This window comes from Canis aureus, chromosome 3, assembly GCF_053574225.1.
Source record: "Canis aureus isolate CA01 chromosome 3, VMU_Caureus_v.1.0, whole genome shotgun sequence".
NCBI classification, from domain to species: Eukaryota; Metazoa; Chordata; class Mammalia; order Carnivora; family Canidae; genus Canis; species Canis aureus.
This window is the reverse complement of record NC_135613.1, coordinates 56164853-56184483: the sequence shown is the minus strand read 5'-3', so window position 1 is coordinate 56184483 and position 19631 is coordinate 56164853. Positions and strand designations below refer to the sequence as shown.

The following is a 19631-nucleotide window of genomic DNA, read 5'->3' as shown; positions in this document are numbered from 1 at the left end:
AAGAGGGGAAGAGCACCCCAGGCAGAGACCAGCTGGCAGGAAAGTCTTGAAGGGAGGACATGCCTAGCTTGTCAGAGGACCAGATGGCGGCATAGGAAACGGTTGGCATGGCCACAGTGAAGGTAGTGCTGGAGTTGACATCAGAGAGATTGGGGAGGAGGGGGGTTGCTGATCACCTAGGACCTTCTAGGCTGTTCCAAGGACTTTGTCAGGATTCACCCATTTCTGAGTGAGATGAGAGCCCATTGGAGGTCTCTTCCCCACCCCCACTCCAGCCACAACTAGCCTTTTTGTTTTGTTCTGTTCCTGGCACTTTTCATTTTTATAGAATTTCAAACCTTTAGAAAAGTCCAAGAGTTTTTTACATTTGCCCCATTTGCTTCGTCACTTCTTTCCAAATACAGTATGAGTAGAAAACATTTGCTTTCGAAACCATCTGGAAGTAAATTGGAGCCATCAGGCCCTTTTGCCCCTAGTTACCTCGGTGTGTAATTCTGAAGAACGAGGACATCCTTAACACAATAGGACAGTTCCCAGTTTCGAGATGTTAAAATTAATATAATGCCATATTCCATCCCCTGGCCCACATTCAAATATCAGGGTTTCAGTGATGTCCTTATAGCTCTTCTGTCCTGATCCCAGAGCCAACCCAGGATCACACGATTGCGTTTCCTTGTTATGCCTCTTCCATCTCATTGAATCCGGAAGAATCTTCATTGTTGATCTTCACAGTTTGGAAGAGCTCAGGACCATTATTTTGCAGAGTGTCCTTCCGTTTGGTCTGTCAGATGTTTCTTCATGGTTAGAATCAAGTTATTCAGATTATACCTTCTTGGCAGGAACATCACCATGGATGCCAGAGCCTTCTCAAGTCTTCCACATCACATCTGAAGACACATGTAGGTTTGTCTCAACACCGAGATGCCGACTTTGGTCACGTGGTTAGGTGGCGTTGGCCAGGGCTGTCCACTGTAAAGTTATCATCCCCTCCCCCAGGAATAAGTAATATGTAATTTGTCAGAAGATACGTTGAGACTTTTTGCTACTTATAGCTCCATTAACGTTCACTCACTGCTCGAGTATTCATTGGTGGTTTCTCTAACTCTATATTTATTAGGTGGCAGTTTACTGTAAAAAGAGCTGTTCCCTTCCTTCTCGTTTTATTTATTCATACTGTTAGGAACTCTGGAGTCTTACCTGATTTAAGGAATTATCATCCATCACAATCACTCCTTATTTTAAGCCCCAAATTGTCCCAGATTAAACCAACAGGAGCACCTTTCGCTATAATCCCTAGCTGTTATGTTGTTGTTGTTGCTTTATAGATATCCAATATTCTTTGAAAATTTCTTAACTTTCTTGCAACAAAATGTTCCAAAACTGTCTTATAATTCCCTAACTGCAGCCCTGGAATCAGCCTTTTTTCCTAGGAGCCCTGGTTCATTTTAGAGGAGAATGGTCTTTAGTAACCACGATCTGGGCACTTGATGTACTTATTGCTATTTGTGTATCATACGTTCCAGGCTAGGAATATATATATGAATATATAGAGGAAATATATATATAGGAAATATACACAAAATTTACTTCCTAAGCTAGGAAATAAACATAGATGTATATATCCTTATGTTTATGTATGTATGTTTATATGTTACTATAACATACATTTATTTCTATATCTACACACATTGAAAACCATGAATTCCTATCAACATGCCATGGGAAGATGGTGAAGAGACGAATGACAGAACCTGGTTCATGTTTTAAAAGGATCACTACGCCCAGTATGTTCCCAGCAGACTGTAAAGGAACAAGGAACAAGAAAGGAAGCAAAGAAATAATTTAGTGGCTATTGTAAGAATCTCGGTGAGAGATGTGTGTGGCTTGGACCGGGGTGTTATGGTGACGTGGTGATTTTAACATCTTTTAAATAAGAAACTGCTGACTGCTTCAATGCAGCGTGTGTGTGAGGAAGAGAGACTCGGGGACTATCCTAAGGCTTTTAGTCTGACCTACTGAAGAAATGGAATTTTCTTTCCTTTACTGAGATAGAGAGACTACAGGTGAAAGAAGCCAGGAGTTGGTCTGGCCATTTTGTTTGTGATCAGATATCACAAACAGAAATTATATTAGATATCCAAGTGGGAATGATAAGTAGATGGTAGTATATATGCATCTGTAATTCAGGGAAGAGTTGTGGGGCTGAAGATGAACATATTGGATGTGTTAATATATTATTAGTTGATACGTAAAGAGATCGTTAAGGGAGTGAGTACAGATAGAGAAGAGGTTGGGAAGCTGAACCCTGGGCATCTCTGACATTTAGAGATCAGAAGGTGATCAACCAGCAAAGGAGTCTGTGCATGAGCTGCTGATGATGTTGAAGGAGTATCAGAGGCCTTAGGGTGTCCCAGAGGGCAGGTGAAGAGAGCCTTTCTAAGGGGAGAGTAAGCACCTGTAAGTAGTGATCGATGGATTTAGCAACACATAGGCATTTGGTAACCTTAGCAAGAGCATCTTTGGTGGATGGGGTAGGGGAGGCACCTGATTAGAGAGGGTTCAGAGGAGAATGGGAAGATGGAATTGGGGGAGAGTGGGTATATTATACCAGGTTTTGCAGAAGAGGGGAACAGAGAGACAGAGTGGTAGCTGAAGGGGGATTGTGTAGTTTCAGGAGAGCTTCTGGTGTCCTGCTAATCGGGATGCCTTTGGGTATGTGTGCGGGCTGGTGGAAGTGATCCAAGTAGAGAGGAAAAGTGTGACGGTGCAATGTCCTTGAGCCCCTGTGGGGCAGGGAATGGGAGCTCTAGGAAGCTTAGGGGTGGGCCTGGGTGCCTGGGTTAGGTGATGGAAGGCTCACCCACACCCCTGAGGGGGAAGGACCGGAGTGGAACCACAGACAGGTAGGCAGCCAGGTAGGTAGGCAGGTGCGACTGTGGGTATCGAGGGGACATCTATCCAGAAAGCCTTATTTTCTCAGTTGACACAGGGAATGAGACTGAGGGAGGAAGGATGGACTCATGGTCTAGGGTGAAAGGAGAAGGGATGAAACAGTCAAAGGGAGACTTGCGGGGAGGTAAAGGGAATGCAATACGATGGCCCAGTAGCACCGAGAACACACACACACACACACCCCAGTCGGCTGAAGACAAGAAGTCAAATTAGTGGTGAGGTGCCTTTTTCAGGCACAGCCGTAAGAGGAGGTGCACACCGGCGCGTGGGGCCCGCAAAGGGGCGCTGAAGGGCTGGTAGCGGGGGCGGGGCGGGGGGAGGTTCCGAGGAACGGGCGGCGTCCTCCTCCCCGGGGGGAAGGCAGCACTAGGAAAACAAATAGCTTTCTCCTCCGCACGCATTCCCAAAAGTACACACGCTGTGAGCAGGATTCGAACCTGCGCGGGGAGACCCCATTGGATTTCGAGTCCAACGCCTTAACCACTCGGCCATCACAGCCGCGTGCGGCTTGGGGCCTGCGCCACTATAGCTGCCTATCAACGGGCCCGCCTCCCGCCGACCCCGCCCCTCCGCCCGGGACGGCTGTGCGCGTGCGCCGCGGCCCGCACTTCCCCCTGCAGCCGCCCGCGCCTCCCCTGCCGGGGCCGCGGTGCTCCCGCCCCGGCACGGCCCCGGCAAAATGAGCCCGAGCCCCGGGCCCCACGCCCTCGAACGCGGGATGCCCGCGTCACCCCGGTTCCTGGAAGCAAAGTGGGGTGTCAGGCTCCGGATTCACGCTAAAAGTGCGCGGAGCGGCAGCTCAAAGTGGGATCAGCTGGGGAAGAATAAGAATCTTCCGGAAGGCGCTGGCCACCCACAGGCTCTGGAGAGGGCTGGAAGCGCGGTGTTCTCGCAGCAATAATATACTGCTTCTTACGGAGCCAGGCACCGCTGGGATTCGAACCCAGGATCTCCTGTTTACTAGACAGGCGCTTTAACCAGCTAAGCCACGGCGCCGGCGGAAGGCGCTTTGCCTCTGGAGGTAGATGAGCTATCGGAGTACTCGGGAAATGAGACGCAGCCTGAAGACGATGGCTCCTGCGGGTCCCGCGGGTCTCCATGACCTCCCCACACCCTCCCCAGGTCCGAGCCGGAGGGTTGACGCTCTGCCCCGGCCGTCCCCCACACCTCGGGGGGCCAACCGGAGCGTTGAGTGGGTACGTGAGCTGACGCCCCATAGCCCCCGTCGACGGGGCCCTCTGCTGCGTGGGATCCGGTGCCAGAGCAGCACCCTCACCTGCTTCGGGGCCCCTGCACGCCGGGCGGGCTCCCCTCTCTGCGGGCGAGCCCGACGGCACCAGCCGCCCGGGGCCGAGGAGATGCTACAGGCAGGGCAAGGCCCTTCTGCCCGCAGGGGTGCCCCGCGCCGAGGGCTGGGGGCACCAGGGCAGGGGGCGGTCACTCAACGCTCCGCGCGCGCGCGCGCGCGCGCACGCACACACACACACACACACACACACACACACACACACACACACGAAAGCGGGGCCACACCTCCCCCCAACCCTACATTTCATTCCACAAAGGCCGGGGTGGTTTGTTTTTCTCTCTTTGTATTAAAAAATAACAAGACACAATATCAAAAACACAAATGCCATCGGTAGAGGGTACAGCTGAGAACACCTGGGTCCCACCTGAGGGGCAGCACCAGGGACTCCATGGTCCACCAACCTCCCCCACCCTGGAGCAGCTAGGGGTTTGGACCGCTGGGTCCTGCTTGGGCCTCAGGCCCTCCTCCTCCCACCCAGGGAGGAGGTGAGAGAGAGCTGTCTCCCCCCAATAAATAAGTGCAGCCCCAACCCTCAGGGACCGGGACTGGGCTCAGCCGGGACTGGGCTCAGCCGGGACTTGGAGAGACCACTTCAGCAGCTTGTCAGCAACCTTGCCCAGGGGAAGGAAGGGCTCTTCACCAGAGGTGGGAAATGAGGCTTCTCTGGGCCGGGTTTATGAATCCCACCCTGTGTCCCCTCAGAAGCCCTGGCAGCCCCTGTACCCTGGGCTGCTGGCGGGGGTCCCGCCCCCTAAGTGGGAGAAGCCAGGCCAGTCTCCTATTGGTTGGTCCAGCCACATCCGAGTTCTGAGAGGTGGAACATGGGAGAAGGAAGCTTCTCATGCACTCTCGGAGGGGGCCCCCAAATGTGGTCTAACTGGTGCCATTTTCTGTGGCAGGTAAGGCTGGACTGGATGAGCTCCCCCCTTGTTCCTCCTCCTCCATTGCCAGGTCCTGAGAGCTGGAGACTCTGGCCCCAGCTTGAGCCTGGGCCTCTTCTCCGCCCTCACCCTCACCACCCCCACCCTCACCTCCACCCTCGCCTCCGCCCTCGCCTCCACCCTCCTCCATAGGCTCCAGTCCCAGTCCATCCAGTTCTGAGAAGAGGGGGTCATTGGGGTGGCCGGGGTCTTGGGTGCTACTACCGCAGTCCACGCAGGCCTTGGAGGGAGAAAGGGGAGAAGTCAGGAGGGATTCTCACTGCTCACCTGCCACCCCAGCTCCTCGTGTCCCCCAGCCCAGGAGCACTTCCCAGAATGTCCTCCCAAACAAATATACTCGTCTACACACATGCATGTGGGCCAACAAGATGGGAAAGTGTACTGTACCCTGTTATCTAGAACCCACCACAAGACAGTGTCCATCTGCATAGCGTTGGCCCAGAAAAGGTCTACAAAGACTCGTGTGGTTAAATGCTATCTAACCCTGCAGCAAACATCCTTCAGAAATCAACCCCCCCGAGGACAAGGAGGGGATCAGCCCCCAGCCTCGATCCTATCGTCTCTCACCATCACATCGAGGGCCCGAGGCAGCTGACCCTTCCGGACCCAGGAGTGCACAGCACCCAGTTCCCTGCGCTGGTCCTCTGAAAACCGAGGCTGCTGCTTCTGCATGGCCCGCAGCCGCTCCCGATCCTGCTTCAGCACAGTGGCCATGTCCCTGCCCGGGGAGGGGGTTTGGACGGTAGAGGCTAGGAGCCAGGGCCAGAGCCCACAAGGCTACTATTCTTCCCACCCATGCCTCCTGCCCTCAACCAGGGCTCAGGGAGTTCAGGGCTTCCAAGACCCAGGAAAATTTGTTCTGAAAGGAACTAATGGTGGGGCTCCGAGGAGCAGGGGGCAGGGCGGGAAGGCCTAGGGCAGAGCCAGCCCGGGAAAAGAACCCCCTAAATTCGGTGGGAAGTGAGGGTGGACTGGGAGGTGGACAGAGGGGGCCTCTAACACTCCTCACCTGGAGGGCACCTGGTAGGTCATCATGACACGCTGGTCAGCGTTGGCCATGAGCAGCCAGATGGGATCCTGAAGCACGTACTTTATGACCTGGTCCCCAGGCTCAGCCCTGGCCTGAGCAGCCCCTGCTTCAGCCTCTGAAGAGTCGATGCTGCCAAAGTACTTGCTCGTGTGGCTGCTCTGACTGCTGCCTGTGAAGCAAAGGGGGGGCAGCCACCAGAATCAAGCCACTGCACCCACCAGTGAGCCCTTGCTCAAGGCCATGTCTGCAGCCCCCCAGGCCTGCAGGAGGAGGGCCTGGCCTCCCCGTTCCACTGCCCTGCCCTGAGGTGCAGGCGTTTGGGGAGGGAGAGGGGCACTCACGTGTGATGCTGGCTGAGGTGCTTCCTCCCTCATGGGAGCCTAAGCCAGACCCAGAGCCCAAGCCGGAGCCCAAGGAGCCCGAGGCAGCAGAGCCTGTGCCAGATCGAGAGTCCTCCTGCAGCAGCAACTCCAGCAGGTCACTGGAGCCGGACAGCGCGTCCTGGTTGGAGGACTCTGTCACCTCCACCTGGAGGGGAGTGGACAGGACAGGATCAAGAGATCAACACCAAGGCTTCCTTTGGCTGGGGGGGTGGTGGGGACACGGCTGGGCCCAGTGCTCCCTGTTCCCACCCCATGACAGCAAGGCCAGCTGGGGAAGAGCAGGGACGAGGTGCCGGACCCTTCCTAGGAGGCAGGAGTGCTCTCAGAAGCTACTGGGATGTCCTCGCCACCTGTCAGACAGGACTGTCCCCACTCCACAGATGAGGCAGTGGATTTCTGCCTCCTTCAGAAATTAGCTGGGGTTTCCCACCCTACGACACCATCTTCTGGAGACTGAGACAGTGAGACACAGGACACAGGTCAGGGACATGTGCAAGGAGGAGGAAGAAGGAGGGAAGGGGGCTAAGTGGGAGCTGGTGAAAGGACACAGGGCAGGGGGTCAGTGCTCACCAGTCTGGCCTCTGGCTCAGCAGTCTCCTCACTGGGAGGCGGGGGCCCAGCACTACTCCCAGGGCCCCCCGCCGTGGCACCCCCCTCAACACGGGGGGGCTCCTCAAGCTGCAGCAGGTTTAGCTGGAGCGGGGAGCTGCATCTCGAGTTGAACAGAGGCGAGTCCGACCGGCGGGGAGGGCTGGGGGGTGGTGGGGGCAGGGACGGAGAAGGGGAGTGGGAGGCAGGGGTGGGAGGCCCTTCCACAGGCGTCTGGGGGACCCCATAGGGGTAGCCAGACGGGGTAGGGAACAGATAGTTAGGAAGCACCAAGGCCACCATTGGGGTCACGAGCGGGGCAGGGAAGGCTGCAGGGGGCCCAGCTGTAGGGGCAGAGGCAAGAGACTGGGAGCCTCCCCGAGGGGAGAACACCGGGAGAGGGTAGGGCTGGACGACAGCCGGGAAGGGAGTAGTGGCAGGTGGGGGGGGCCAGGGGGCGGAGGGTGACACAGGTGGCGGGTGGGAGCCATAGCAGGGGGCTTCGGCCCGGGGGGTCTGGTGGTGGCGTGACCGCTTGGCTTTGGATCGGCAGTGGTGTCGGCGACCGGGGGGAGCGGGGCCATGGTGGCAGCCTGTGGGGAGAGACCAGGGTTATCAGCAAGGGCCTCAACCTGGCCGTCGGCATCCCTGCCACCCTCACTGCCCTGCCACTCCGACCAGGGTGAGGGCAGGAGAGGGCCCCAGGAAGAGCTCGGCCCCCGGGCCACACAGAACAAGGAGGGACCCTGGGGAAGGAGAGGGAACCTTCAGGGAAGAATCACAGGAGGCAGGGCCACGGGGATTTATTGCAAAAGGAGCCAGGAGAGGAAAAGTTACAGGTGGTGGGGAGCTGGGGGTGTACGGAAGACGGGGGCACGTCGGCCGATGGGAGGAAGCAGGGCGGGTCCGCGGATGAGGGGGCAGGCGGCTCCGGTCCATCCGCCAAACTCCCACAGCAATGCCAGCCTGGGCGCTCCTCCTGCCCGTCGAGGCCGCGCTCGGCCTAGCTCGAGCGATGAGGCGGGCGGGAAAGCCCAGTCCCAGGTCCTGTGTCCGCCTGCAGGGAGCCTCTCTCAGGCACCTGGAGGGCTGACATCCTGCCCTTGAAGCCCCAACCCCAGCGGGAGGTGTCCCAGCTCGCCTGGCCTGACTTCAACCAGGAGTCTCTATGGGTCTCTTAACCAGCGACAAGTTGGTCATAGGAGGGCGTCCTTTGGCCCCTGGCCCCAAACTCGGCTTAAAACTGCTTACCTGGAGCAGAGCAGCTCTGCCTGCCTGTCTCAGTGCCAGCCCCCCTCAGGGCTGCCCTCCTCTGGCTGCAGCCCAGAACCCCAGCCTTGTGGGGAGAGGCCAGCTGGGGGCCTGTCCCTAAGCCCGGCCCTGGCAATGGAGGCAGCACAAGCCCAGGGCCCTGGAGCAGGACTGTCTCCCTCAAGCACCCCCTGGCCCCCGAGAGTCTGGTCCTAGACTGAGCAGAGGACAAGGCTCAGGGACATCCTGGATGGCTACCTCGCTCGCCAGGGGCCAGGGGGGCCGGGGAAGAGCTGTCGAACGCCCGCAGTCGGCCAAGGTCTCGGAAGCGGCTGAGGAAGGCCTGCTCCTCCTTCTGTGTGTGCAGGGACAGCACGGCCTTGGTCAGGCCCACTGGGCGGTAGGCATCTGGGGCAGGGTCAGGGGCTACCGTGGGGCTGGGGGCTGGGCTGGGGGCTGGGCCCGGAGCCAGGCCAGGCAGGTCCTCCATCATGATGATGTCTGAGAAAGGGGAGACAGGTCATTGGAATTACCTCAGGCATTCCTGCAGCCACACCACAGCCTCCCCTCAGTGGCCCAGCCAACCCCTGGCCACTGCCCCACAGCCAAGCCGGGGCCCAGGTGCATCTCTTGACCTCCTCCCCACTGAGGACCCGTTCTGGGTCCTCATTTCTGTGCAAAGTGGTCCTGAGCAAGAGAGAATAGAGTCCCCTCCAGTGACAGTGCCTTAGGGTGACACCTCCATGCCTCTCCTCTCTCCTCCAAAGGAAAGCTCTCCACCCTTCACCCTTCCCTCACATGTATGACGATGCCCAAAGACCCTCTGGGGGTTTTCGACAGCCCTTACCCTCAAACACTGCAGGCACCTGACGCCTGAACCCCCCCCATCCTAGGCTCTGTGTGCGAACTGACGCCAGGCCCATACCCGACTCCGGGGGCTTCTTGTCTCCCACATGGACGATGGTGGAGCTGAAGCTACACTGGCTGGTGACAGATACCACGCTCTCTGCCTTATTGGCCAGGGCGAGCGGGCTCAGGGCGCCTCCCACCACTGGCTCCTTCTGCAGGCTGGCCCCCTCCCCAGACAGCACTGCCGGTGGATCTGTGCAGAGAGATGGTGCCAGTTACCCCCAGGACATCTGAAGAGGAAATCTGGCAGGGGTGGAGGGAATGGACAGGAGGCAGGAGTCTGCATATCTGAAGGCCCAGAGGGGGACAGGGTATAGGAAGGTGGGGGGCGCCAAAGGCAGATGTGTAGAGACACAGAGCCAGCAGGACAGGGCAGCAGGGGCAGGGCACACGCCAGGTCTTTACCTTTCTTGGTCCCCAAAGGGACTGGACCCGTCCTCTGCTTGTCATCGTCGGAGGCCGATGAGGTGGTGCAGGAGGAAGAGGAGGCACATTTACGCTTGGTCGTGCTAGGGATGTTACAGCTCTCCAGGTACCTGTGGGGCCGGCAGAGGAGGTGAGAGTGGGGCTAGAGGTGGGGTGAGCCAGGGCCCGAGTGGGGGAAGGTTTCACAGTGGCCTCACCTGAGGATGCTGTCCAGGCAGTTAATCTGCTGGTAGGAACAACTGGAGGCTTCTTTCCTTTCAGCCTCCTCAGGGGTCAAGGTGAGTGGGGCTGGGCCTGGAGCAGGGACCATCTCCAGTTCTGGGTCCGGGAACTGACCAGAAAGTGTCTTGGCCTTGAACATGCCTGTAGCTGGGCCAAGGACAGAGAAAACAGAGAGACAAGTTTGTCTGGGTTGGGGTGGAAGTCAGGGAACCTCCAGGTCTCACTCCTCACCCACACCCCAAACAACTCACCAGGGAGGCGGGGCCGGGGCATAGGCCGAGCACGGGACTCAATAAAAAGTTGCTGGCCCTGGTGCTTCACCAGATGCACATCCTTACAGATCTGCTGAAAGGTCACCTGTGCGACAGAGCAGGCCAGCATTGGGAGCGTCCAGCCAACATCAGAAGCCCAGGGCACAGAGTAGCGAGAGGTACCAGTGAGCAGGCGGGGAGGCCATGGTGAGAGCAGGACCAGAAGGAAAAGGCAGAGAGATGGGGCTGAGCTCCTCTGGGCCTGGCCATGATGGTTCTGAGAGCACCAGGGGAATGCAAGCCTGGAGGGTGGAGTGGAGGAGGGACACTCACCGGTGCAGGAGGCCCAGGCCCCTCGGCATCACCCCCGTTGCTATCACTGGAGGAGCCAGGGCTGAGGAGAGGGCCTGGGGAAGTGATGGGGCCCACTCCACAGAGCCCACTGGGACTGGGGCTGTGCACAGGCTGAGGCAGGAGGACAAACGGGTTAGATGGCTCAGCCCTGCTCCCCACCCCTACCTCATCTCCTCATTTCCAAGCCCCACCCCTCCACATTCACCTGTAATAGCAACCGGTGGATCTGCTCCGAGAGCTCCTGGATATCAGAGTCCAGAGACAGAGCCGGGCTAGGGGCCGGGGGAGTGAACACATCCTCATTCAGGGGTGCCCTGTGGGGTGGGGGAGGGTAAGCTGAGGCCTGCCCCCTCCTGCAGAGACGCAGCCCATGGAGCCAGCCCTGGGGCATGGCCCACTTACGTGCGTACTTTGTGGCGGCCCAAGACAAAGGCCACCTTACGGCTCCAAGGGTGCACGAAGCCGGCCCAGCTGGTGTCCATGGTGACATACTCCCCATTGCGGGCGCAGAAACGGATAGGGGAGTGGTCGAAGGGCTGACCAGCCAACTGCAGGACTGTAGGGGTGGGAAATGAGGTGAGGTTCAGCAGGACGGAGGACCACCCCCTGGGGACCTGGGAGACCAAGGCCCTGAAAGATACAACCACAAGCATGGCCATCGAGAAGCCCTGCAGATAGCTGAGAAGGGAGAGCAGGATAGAGAGAACTCACTCTTCTTATGGATGGCCAGCATGAGGGGTCGGTCCTCGGGATGCAAGAACAGGAGCACTGGAGCTCCCAAGAGGTCCTGGGGGAGGTAGCCCAGCAGTGGGGCAGCCCTGAAAAGGGAGGTGGCATCAGAGTGGCCATGGCCTCAGCCCTGGCCACCCCATTTTCTTCCAGGTCCTGAGCTCACCTTTCATCCACATCCTGGAAGAGGCAGCTGGGTGTATGCCGAGTGGTGAAGATCCTTTTGTCAGGGGGGATCCGGGGAGCTGAGGCACAGCAAACGTGGCCATTGGGTTCTCTCCAGAAGGGTCCAGCTTCCCTGCCCGCCCATGCCACCTAGGGCCCAAGCTGGCTGGCAATCCTCCCCACAGCTCAGCCCGGGGCTGTGTAGCCTACAAAGAGGGTCTGGAGAATTCCCCTACTCCACACCCAGAGTGAACCTGAGGATCAAAGCATACTCCTTTCCCAGCTCCTAGCTCCTGGTGCTCGTCCAATGTTCCCTCTAAAAACGGCCTCAAACCCTCTAAAAACGGCCTCAAACCTTCTTCCTTCCGGTACCTTCTCTGTCCCAAAATTCTGAAGGATGGAGACTTCACCCATAGCCCAGGGAAGTCACCCTGCCTCCTACTAGGCCAGGCCTGATGCCCACATACCTTCATAACCCGAGTGGATGCGCTCAGCGATGAGCAGGCAGCATGGCTGTGCAGGCGCCCCGTCTGAGACCCGGATCTTGGTCACATATGGCGTTAGGCGGAATGGCTGGTACCGAGGCCCTGAATCCCGGTCAGGACCTCCTCTACCAAGGGAGAGAAAGAGGCATTAGTGACTCTCCGTGGAGGGCCACCCACCCTTCACCTCAAGGCCACCGCCCACGCAGCAAAGAGGCAGGGAGCGGAGGGTGGGTGGCTTCCCACTTCCCCCAGCTACCTGATACGGCAGAAGACAGACTTCTCCTGGGTGAAGTCCTTGAGGCCCGAACCTGGAACAGACCAGAAAAGCACTAAGAATGACCCCTGCCAACCTCACCCTGGGCTGAAAAGCACCCAGCCAGGAAACGCTGGGGTCCCTGGGTCCCTCACAGCAGGAGCTTCCTGGGACTGCTGGTCCCTCCTCGCAGGCACTTGGGAGCCTCACCTGCTGAGGCCCCAGCACCCCAGGTGGGCAGGCGAGAGGGGGCAGTGGAACCATAGAAGACGCCCACGTCCTGGGGAGCCAGCAGCTCTGAGAAGCGGGTGCCCCGGAACACATCCCGCTTGCAGCGCAGCAGGACGCCTGCCTGCTCAGAAATGTAGACGATGCGGCCTGTCAGGAAGGAGACAGCCACGGAGAAGGTATCCTAGGCAGGAAAGTGAAGATGGAGGAAGATTCAGCAGCGATGCATGTGAGGAGGGTGGTGCATAAGGACAGAGAGGCCGGGCTGCGGCTCACCTGGTTGCGAAGCGTGTACTCAGACGTGACGTGCTCCAGCTCCTCCAAGGTGTAGACGGACATATCCATGGCACAAGGCTCACCCTCCTCCAGGCTCCACTGTTGGTAGTATTCCTGGTTGGCTGCGGGGTGAAGGCAGTGAGGTATTTAGTGCGGAGACTGCCCTAGTGCAGGAGCCCAGGACCTGGCATTGGCTTCCCCGGAAGCGCCACACTCACCCTGCACCTGCTTGACACAGGCCAGAGCATACTGTAGCGTGGCCAGGGTCCCAGAGCGGCCCTTGCCCCGGCGCTCTGGCGGCAGCCGAAGCTTGAGCTCCCGCAGAGCCGTCATAAGTTCCTTCTGGGTCCTTGCCCGAGCTGACTGTTCACTGCTGCAGGGCCCACAGGGAGGGAGGGGGGTAGAGACATTAGCCCCAGATCAGGGCACAGGCTCCCCACTCCCCCCACACTCTCCTCTGGCCCCCAAGCCCACGAACCTGCAGCCACTGGTAGACGGGTTGTCCTGCTCTGAGCTGGCACTCAGGAGGCTGTAGGCAATGGAACTGCTGGGTGGGGATGGACTCTGAGAGTTTGTGCTGGGGGAGAAGCAACAGACCCAAGATGAGAAAGTGGCCAACAGCATAGGCCTATCCTCTAGCTCAGCTACTCCCCTACCCTGCAATATACATCCCTACACACCTCTTGCTGCTCTCAGTGGTCTCCAGCAGGGCGGAGTCCTTGCCATTGCCAGAAGAGGAGCTATGGGAGCTGCGCTGAGATGCTCCCCTGGACTCTGGCCCATTGGATTCATTGCCGCTGGAGCCATTGCTGTTGGCATCTGTGTCATCTGCCAGGCCAGGGCCAGGGCAAGACGGGTGCTGTAGAGGCCCAGGGGATGGGGCCCCTCCAGGGCAAAAGGACTCCCCTGGCCCTGGGTCCCCTCCCCCATCAGCCCCTTCTAGGGGGCCGCTCATGTCTGGGCCATGGGGAGGGCAGGAGGAAAACAGGGAAGGCAGAGAGGCCACCACGAGCACACAAGGGGGCCGGGCGGCCTGGCTGGGGGAGTGAGGTGAGAGGGTTGAGAAGTTCGATCACAGACAGCACCTGGACAGGGAGACCAAAGAAGGCAAGCTTGGAGAAAGGTGAGCAGCCGGGTTTCACCCAGACCTCCCCCGTGTGCCCCCGCGTCCCCGGAGACCCAGGCATCCCGCCGACAGGGAGCCTGGGCAAGTTCTGCTTCCCATGCGGGTAGGGGGGCTGCTGCAGGTGGGAAGGGGCCTTTCTCGGGCCTTCCTCCATCCACGGCCCCTGCCACCGTGGCCCAGGAGAGCGGAGCCAAAGCCCGGGCGCTTTCTATCCCCAGATCCCCAGCAGGCCCCCACTCTGCCCGGACTGCGAGGCCTCGGGGCAGGGGGCAAGCCGGTCGCCTCCTATATTTAGGCCTCCGGGCTAATTTTATCCGGGGGCGGCACCACCCCCGCCGCACATGCGCACGGACTCGCGCGGCCCCACCACGCGCTTCCGCCGCCGCCGCGGTCGCCAAGGAAACCGACGTCAGCAGCTGAGCTCAGCGGTTGCTGGAGGGACCACGGGAGGGCGGGAGGGGCGACCCCTCCCCCATTTCCCGACGGAGCCGGGGATCGACCCACTCCCACGCTGGCGGGCGCGGCCGCGGGTCGCCCACCTCGAATGCACCCTCAGGCCCGGGAGGGCCCGGTGGCCACACGAAGAAGGGCAGCCCATCGGGTTTCCAGCGGCCGACCCTGGTCCCCAGGGCAAAACACAACTGCCACCGCCCTCGGCTCAAAGGCTCCTCCGCCCGGCGCTCGCCGGGATCCCGGCCATTCTGGTCAAGACGAGGCGACACCGGCCCCTGCTCGTTCTCCCGGCCCCCAGACCCCACGCCGGCACCCGCCATTGTCAGGGACACGGGAATCCTCTCTCCTCGGCCCTCTACTTTTACAGATTCCACCCCATCACCCCACCCCTATCCGAAGCGGACACACTGAGCTGTGAGCAGGGGCCACACCGCCGCCAGAGGGTAGTTCGTCCCCTACTCCTCGTCCAACCACACCCCCAACCCCCGGAGCATTTTCTGAGCGCCAGTAGAAAAAGGAAGGCTGTGGCCAGCAGCAGGAACTAGCGCCGGGAACGGGATGTTCCAGCCTGAACCAGGCTTACATCACGGCCGGCGCGGGGCCAGGGCCTGGAGGGGGGAGGGCGGGGAGCGCGGAAAGCCTGAAGGGGTCCCGGAGCCGGGGCAAAAGCAGGGACCCCCGAGTGACGAGAAAGGCGGCGGGGGTCTGCCTGCCGAGGTTCGGGTGTGGGGCCGGGCTCGCTGGGAGGAGAGGTCAAGGCCGGGGTTCAGGTAAGCGGATCAGGCGCGCGGACAGCCGATGCAGGGTTGCGAGGAACACCTCGGTTCCCGACGGCACAGAGGGGGTGGGCCGCGCCAGGGAAGGCGGATTGCCGGCACGCGGTCCGAGCGCCGGGGCCCAAAGCAGAGCCTGAGGCTGGAAACGGCGGCGGCCCGACTCGGCGCAGGAGACCGGCCCCGGGGGGGCCCTGGGGATGCCTACCTGGCCGCGCGAGCTCTCTCCGGCCTCCTGCCCGCCGCCGTTGCAGCCCTCCGCCGAGTGGAAGCTTCGCGGGGCCAGGAGGCGGGTTGCATAATGCCAGGCACTGCCCCTCATTGGCCTCCTGCCGCGGAGCCGCAGGCCCCGCCCCCGATTGGCTGGGGATCCCGTCCCGGCGCCTGATTGGCTACTGGCCCCTACTGAGGTCAGGGCTGTGTCACACACACGGGCGCACGTGGACCTGGGTGCTGGCGCTGGGCTGAAGGGCCCCAGACACCACCACGCAGCCAACGGGCTTAGAACGCCTTGCACAGTGAATACCGGGAGGGAGGGAAGGAGGGAGGGAAGCAGGAGGGAGGAGGGAGGGAGGAGGGAGGGAAGGAGGGAAGGAGGGAGGGAAGGAGGGAAGGAGGGAGGGAAGGAGGGAGGGAGGGAAAGAGGGAGGGAGGGAGGAAGGGAGGGAGGGAAAGAGGGAGGGAGGGAGGAAGGGAGGGAGGAAGGGAGGGAGGAAGGGAGGGAGGGGTCGGGAGGTAAGCTGCCCTTCAGGAGAATCGCCGGGCTGCGGTGGGTGCTTAAGAGAAGTCCACTCCCTGGACTGTACAGCCCTGCAGAACAGGACACCTTGGCCTTGCCAGAGGTGGGGGAAAGGAACGCAGACCCTGGGGGTGGGCCAGGCTGGATGAGATGGCTGGTCCCTGGGAGGACAGGTGAGAGGGGGTGGGGCACACAGAAACCCAGCTTGGCCTCTCCTGGGTTCCTCCGTCCACCCTTGTCATCACAATAAAGCCATTTTATCCAGCCTCTTCCTCTGAGACTTCAGATCCTGTGGACAGCCACGACGATAGCAATTGAGAGTTCCCATGTGATAGGGGGTGGAGTGCAGGGGAGGATGCAAACAAAAGGGGCAGCCAGGGTCCTTAAAGGCTGTGAAAGGAAACAATGCCAGGTGCTTCCGTACCCAATGACAGTTGCTGCTTCTCTCCTGAGGATGCAGCCACCCACAGTCAGGACTGCCCCAAAGTGGGGGCCAGGAAGCCAGTACTACAGGGAAACAAAGGGAGTGGCCAAGGGAAGAGAGCAAGTGGGACCCTAGAGAGACACAGGTGGGCGGCAAGGGCTTCAGATCCCCACCACTGGGACAATAGAAAGCCGAGGACCTCATCTGTCACCTCACTGTATTCCCCAGTACCCAGGACACAGCCTGATGTAGCACCATAGGTGATCAATAAATACAGTGACTTTGTTGTAAACAAGGATAGATTGAGGGAGGACAAGGGGTCTCAGCGATGGAGCAGGAGCTGGAAAGCATGCTTTCTGTAAAGGGGAGGGGGACAGAACACTGAGTCCTGATTTGGGGAAATAAAGTGCCAGGATGAGCTGGGGAACAACCGCAGTGACACACTGTTCCATCCAAGACCGCCATGAGTAGTGCCTCCCAGGGCTCCCTGTTACTGTGGGTGGCAATTGAAGAGGTCCCCAAGCTGACGCTGACATAATCAGATGCTGGTGCACTCCCTCACTGTCACGTGGCCTAAGCTCTCCTTAACAATGGCCATCCCTGTGGAGGGGGCAAGGGGAGGGCTCTGTGCAAAAGATGGGGCACAGCGGGGTCATAAAACAACCCAGAAAAACCAAAGCCAGGAAACACAGTAAACAAAGGACTCAGGAGTCTGGTTCTTCAGTGTCATCTCCTTGGAAATGTCCCCCCAACTCCTAAACTGTGGCCCGGTCCCTTGTCTCATGTGCAGACACCTCTCCTCTGGAAACCCGGTTTTCCTTGCTCCCCGGCTCTCCTCCGGGGTATGGGTGTGATCTCCGCATAAACGGGCAGCCCGGGCTCTCCTACCCCCACCTCCACGTCTGTGTTCTGCGTAGACAAAGGGGTCCAGCGCTCCCGCAGCCACCCCACCAGTTCCCAAGGCCCCGGCTGTCCTGCCTCCCAGTCCCCACAGTAACCAGGCCCTGCTGCCGTCAATGGAGGAGAGGGGGCGGGAGGGAGCGGTGACGTCAAAGCGGAGGAAGAGGGCGGAGCAAGGCAGCCGGGGAATGTGGGACGGGGAGGCTGGAGAGGCAGCGGTTTGGGAGGCGGCCAGCCCGAGAGGGCGGCGGCCAGCGCACTTGGGAACATCGTGTTCTCTTGGCCGGCGGCCCAGGACATGCACCCAGCCTGGGCGCCTCCCCCAACCGAAGACAGCCGTCCTGTCCCAAAGCCAGGGATTCCTGGAGAGAGGATTAGGAGGAAGGGGTCCCCCGCCCCCGCCCCTGCGCCTGGCTCTCCTCTCGAGATTCGCAGCCGCCCTCCCCTCGGCCTGTTCTCGCAGCTCCTGGCACTGGCTTCCCCCCTCTGCCAAACTGTACACATCTGCTGGCCGTATCCCAAAGAGCTGGGGCGGAGACGCTGGAGGCCCAGGTTCTGCGAGAGAACACGCACCTTTGCTCCTTCCCAGAGGCCCCCTCGGAGCTGGAATCTCTTGTTACTATGGCAGCAGAGAGAGGGGAGGAGGGGCGCGGAGAAGAATGGGTGTAGGATGAGGAAAACGAACTGGGACAGAGCAAGTGGCCCAGGTCGGGGCCTGGATCCTGGGAGAGGGTTTGGGTTGGTGCCTGACCAACAGAAGGCCAAGAGGGAAATGAGGAGGGAGTCACCAAAATTTGTAGAAAAACTTGAGAATGAGAATAGTTCCCAACCACAGCATTCCTGTCACTGTTGTTTTGAGATCCTATAGGCTTTTTTGTTTTTTGGGTTTTGGTTTTTTAGCTAAAAGCCAAACAAAAACATTAGGCCATGCCCCAGGCATTGCACTAAACACCATACGTCTATTATCTTATTTAATCCCCAGAACAACCCTGGGTGATGGGGATTACCCTCATTCCACAGAACCAACTAAGGCTCAGAAGTTACTGAATTTGCCTCACAATGTGTTCTCGGCTGTTAAGAAATGGAGCCCACGGTTAAGCTCTGAGCTCTGATGATGGCTTGTCATTCTGGCATCTTACCTTTTGGGCACCTGTGCGGTGATTCCCAGCATTTGGGGGATCAGCACTTCTCTAATATACAGCCGATTCTAAGTTTGGTGCCTAGAACATAGATCTACCCAGCCCCTTCTCTCCCAGAGCCTGGTCTCAGACATCCAGTCTGCACTCCCCACATGCGCCCCCGATCATCTTAGCCCCAGTTTTCACACGCTCACAAAGTCCTTGTGATCACCCCAGCAGCCACTGAACCCAGGGATTTCCTAGGGGCCCCACCGGCTCACTCTTCCACCCAACCCCGGGTCACCATGCCACAGGTCCGGCTGTTTGTACAGAAAGCAAAGCTATACGGAGAGGTTGGAGCCTCCTGGCGTCCAGGGGCTCAGGAAGACACATGCACAGACAATCCGCACAACCCTGCCCTCCCTCTCAGGACAGTAGCTACTCCACCTTTACTCCCAGGGAGGGCTCTAAGGTGGGCCTCTGGAGCCCCTCCGCTCTACGCAGGAGAACGATATCCAGATCCGCTACGGATGCGACGGGCTCAGGATCACACACATCATCTCACCACCCTTTCTCGAATCACCATGTCAACCCTTTGGTACCCTCCGACCTGCCCTCTGCCCTACCAGGGCCTCCCTCCAGCCTCAGAACCCCTGTGTCAAAAAAAAAAAAAAAAAAAAAAAAAAGAACCCCTGTGTCTTTTAAGTGCTTAGGGTGCCTATCTAAACAGTAGCCAAGGGCTGGAACGGCTCCCACGCACTGTCAGGGACCCCGGGGGTAGGGGTCTCGGCTCCCTCGGGTAGCTGAGGGCTTCCGAGCCCACCTTCCCAGGACCCCCTGGGCCAGTCGGGGTTGAGGGTGGGGAGTGGTCCAGGCACCTAGAGCAGTGAGGGATCTGTCAGATGTCGGAGACTCCCGCCCTCGTCCCTGCGGAGCTGAGCCTAGGGTCCCATGCCCCACGATCCTCAGAGCTCCCCCCGCGGCGATCTTGCATTCGATCGACCCCCCGTCCCACTCCATTGATACCGCCCCCATCTGGACGCAGCACTCGGGAGAAGCACACACGGCCGCTGCTCGTCTCCTCCCACCCGCGAGCACTCACCCTGGCGCGCAAGCAGAGGCCACGGCTTCTTCCCCTGCGGAACCGAGGCGCCGGGACAGGCTTCCCCCCACCCCAGGCCCGCCCACTCGCCACGCGGCCACGCCCCTCGAGCTCATTGGCCGGGGGGCCCCGACCCATGCCCCGCGCCGCGTGCGGCCGCCCGGCCCCCGCGCAGCCGCCATTGGCGCCCGTGGCCGCCGTCATCTGCTCATTGGTCAGCTTGCCCGCCCGCAGCGACAGCTCC

The 19631-nt window shown here is 59.7% G+C and overlaps 1 protein-coding gene and 2 non-coding genes across 4 annotated transcripts; all 3 read right to left on the bottom strand.

Annotated features, from left to right (window-relative positions):
• Positions 1 to 3368: 3368 nt before the first annotated feature.
• On the bottom strand, positions 3369 to 3450 carry TRNAS-CGA (transfer RNA serine (anticodon CGA)). The gene has a single exon. It is a non-coding gene; the product is annotated as a tRNA-Ser (tRNA).
• Positions 3451 to 3874: 424 nt separating this feature from the next.
• Positions 3875 to 3948, bottom strand: TRNAT-AGU (transfer RNA threonine (anticodon AGU)). The gene has a single exon. It is a non-coding gene; the product is annotated as a tRNA-Thr (tRNA).
• Positions 3949 to 4527: 579 nt separating this feature from the next.
• PER1 (period circadian regulator 1) lies at positions 4528 to 19488 on the bottom strand. Of its 2 annotated transcripts, none has more exons than XM_077892728.1 (23): positions 19388 to 19488; positions 13433 to 13837; positions 13231 to 13329; positions 12971 to 13125; positions 12753 to 12874; positions 12459 to 12660; positions 12252 to 12303; positions 11978 to 12120; positions 11512 to 11590; positions 11328 to 11434; positions 11019 to 11172; positions 10822 to 10930; positions 10596 to 10727; positions 10263 to 10368; positions 9987 to 10158; positions 9769 to 9899; positions 9380 to 9556; positions 8713 to 8955; positions 7186 to 7796; positions 6574 to 6760; positions 6212 to 6401; positions 5770 to 5920; positions 4528 to 5422 (listed from the first exon to the last, which is right to left on the bottom strand). In XM_077892728.1, the coding sequence occupies exons 2-23, from the start codon at positions 13705 to 13707 to the stop codon at positions 5135 to 5137; spliced, it is 3885 nt and encodes a 1294-aa protein (XP_077748854.1). In that variant the 5' UTR covers positions 13708 to 13837; positions 19388 to 19488; the 3' UTR covers positions 4528 to 5134. The 2 variants fall into 2 exon arrangements, with proteins under 2 accessions (XP_077748854.1, XP_077748852.1); XM_077892726.1 differs by lacking the exon at positions 19388 to 19488 and adding an exon at positions 15313 to 15471.
• Between the last annotated feature and the right edge of the window lie 143 nt (positions 19489 to 19631).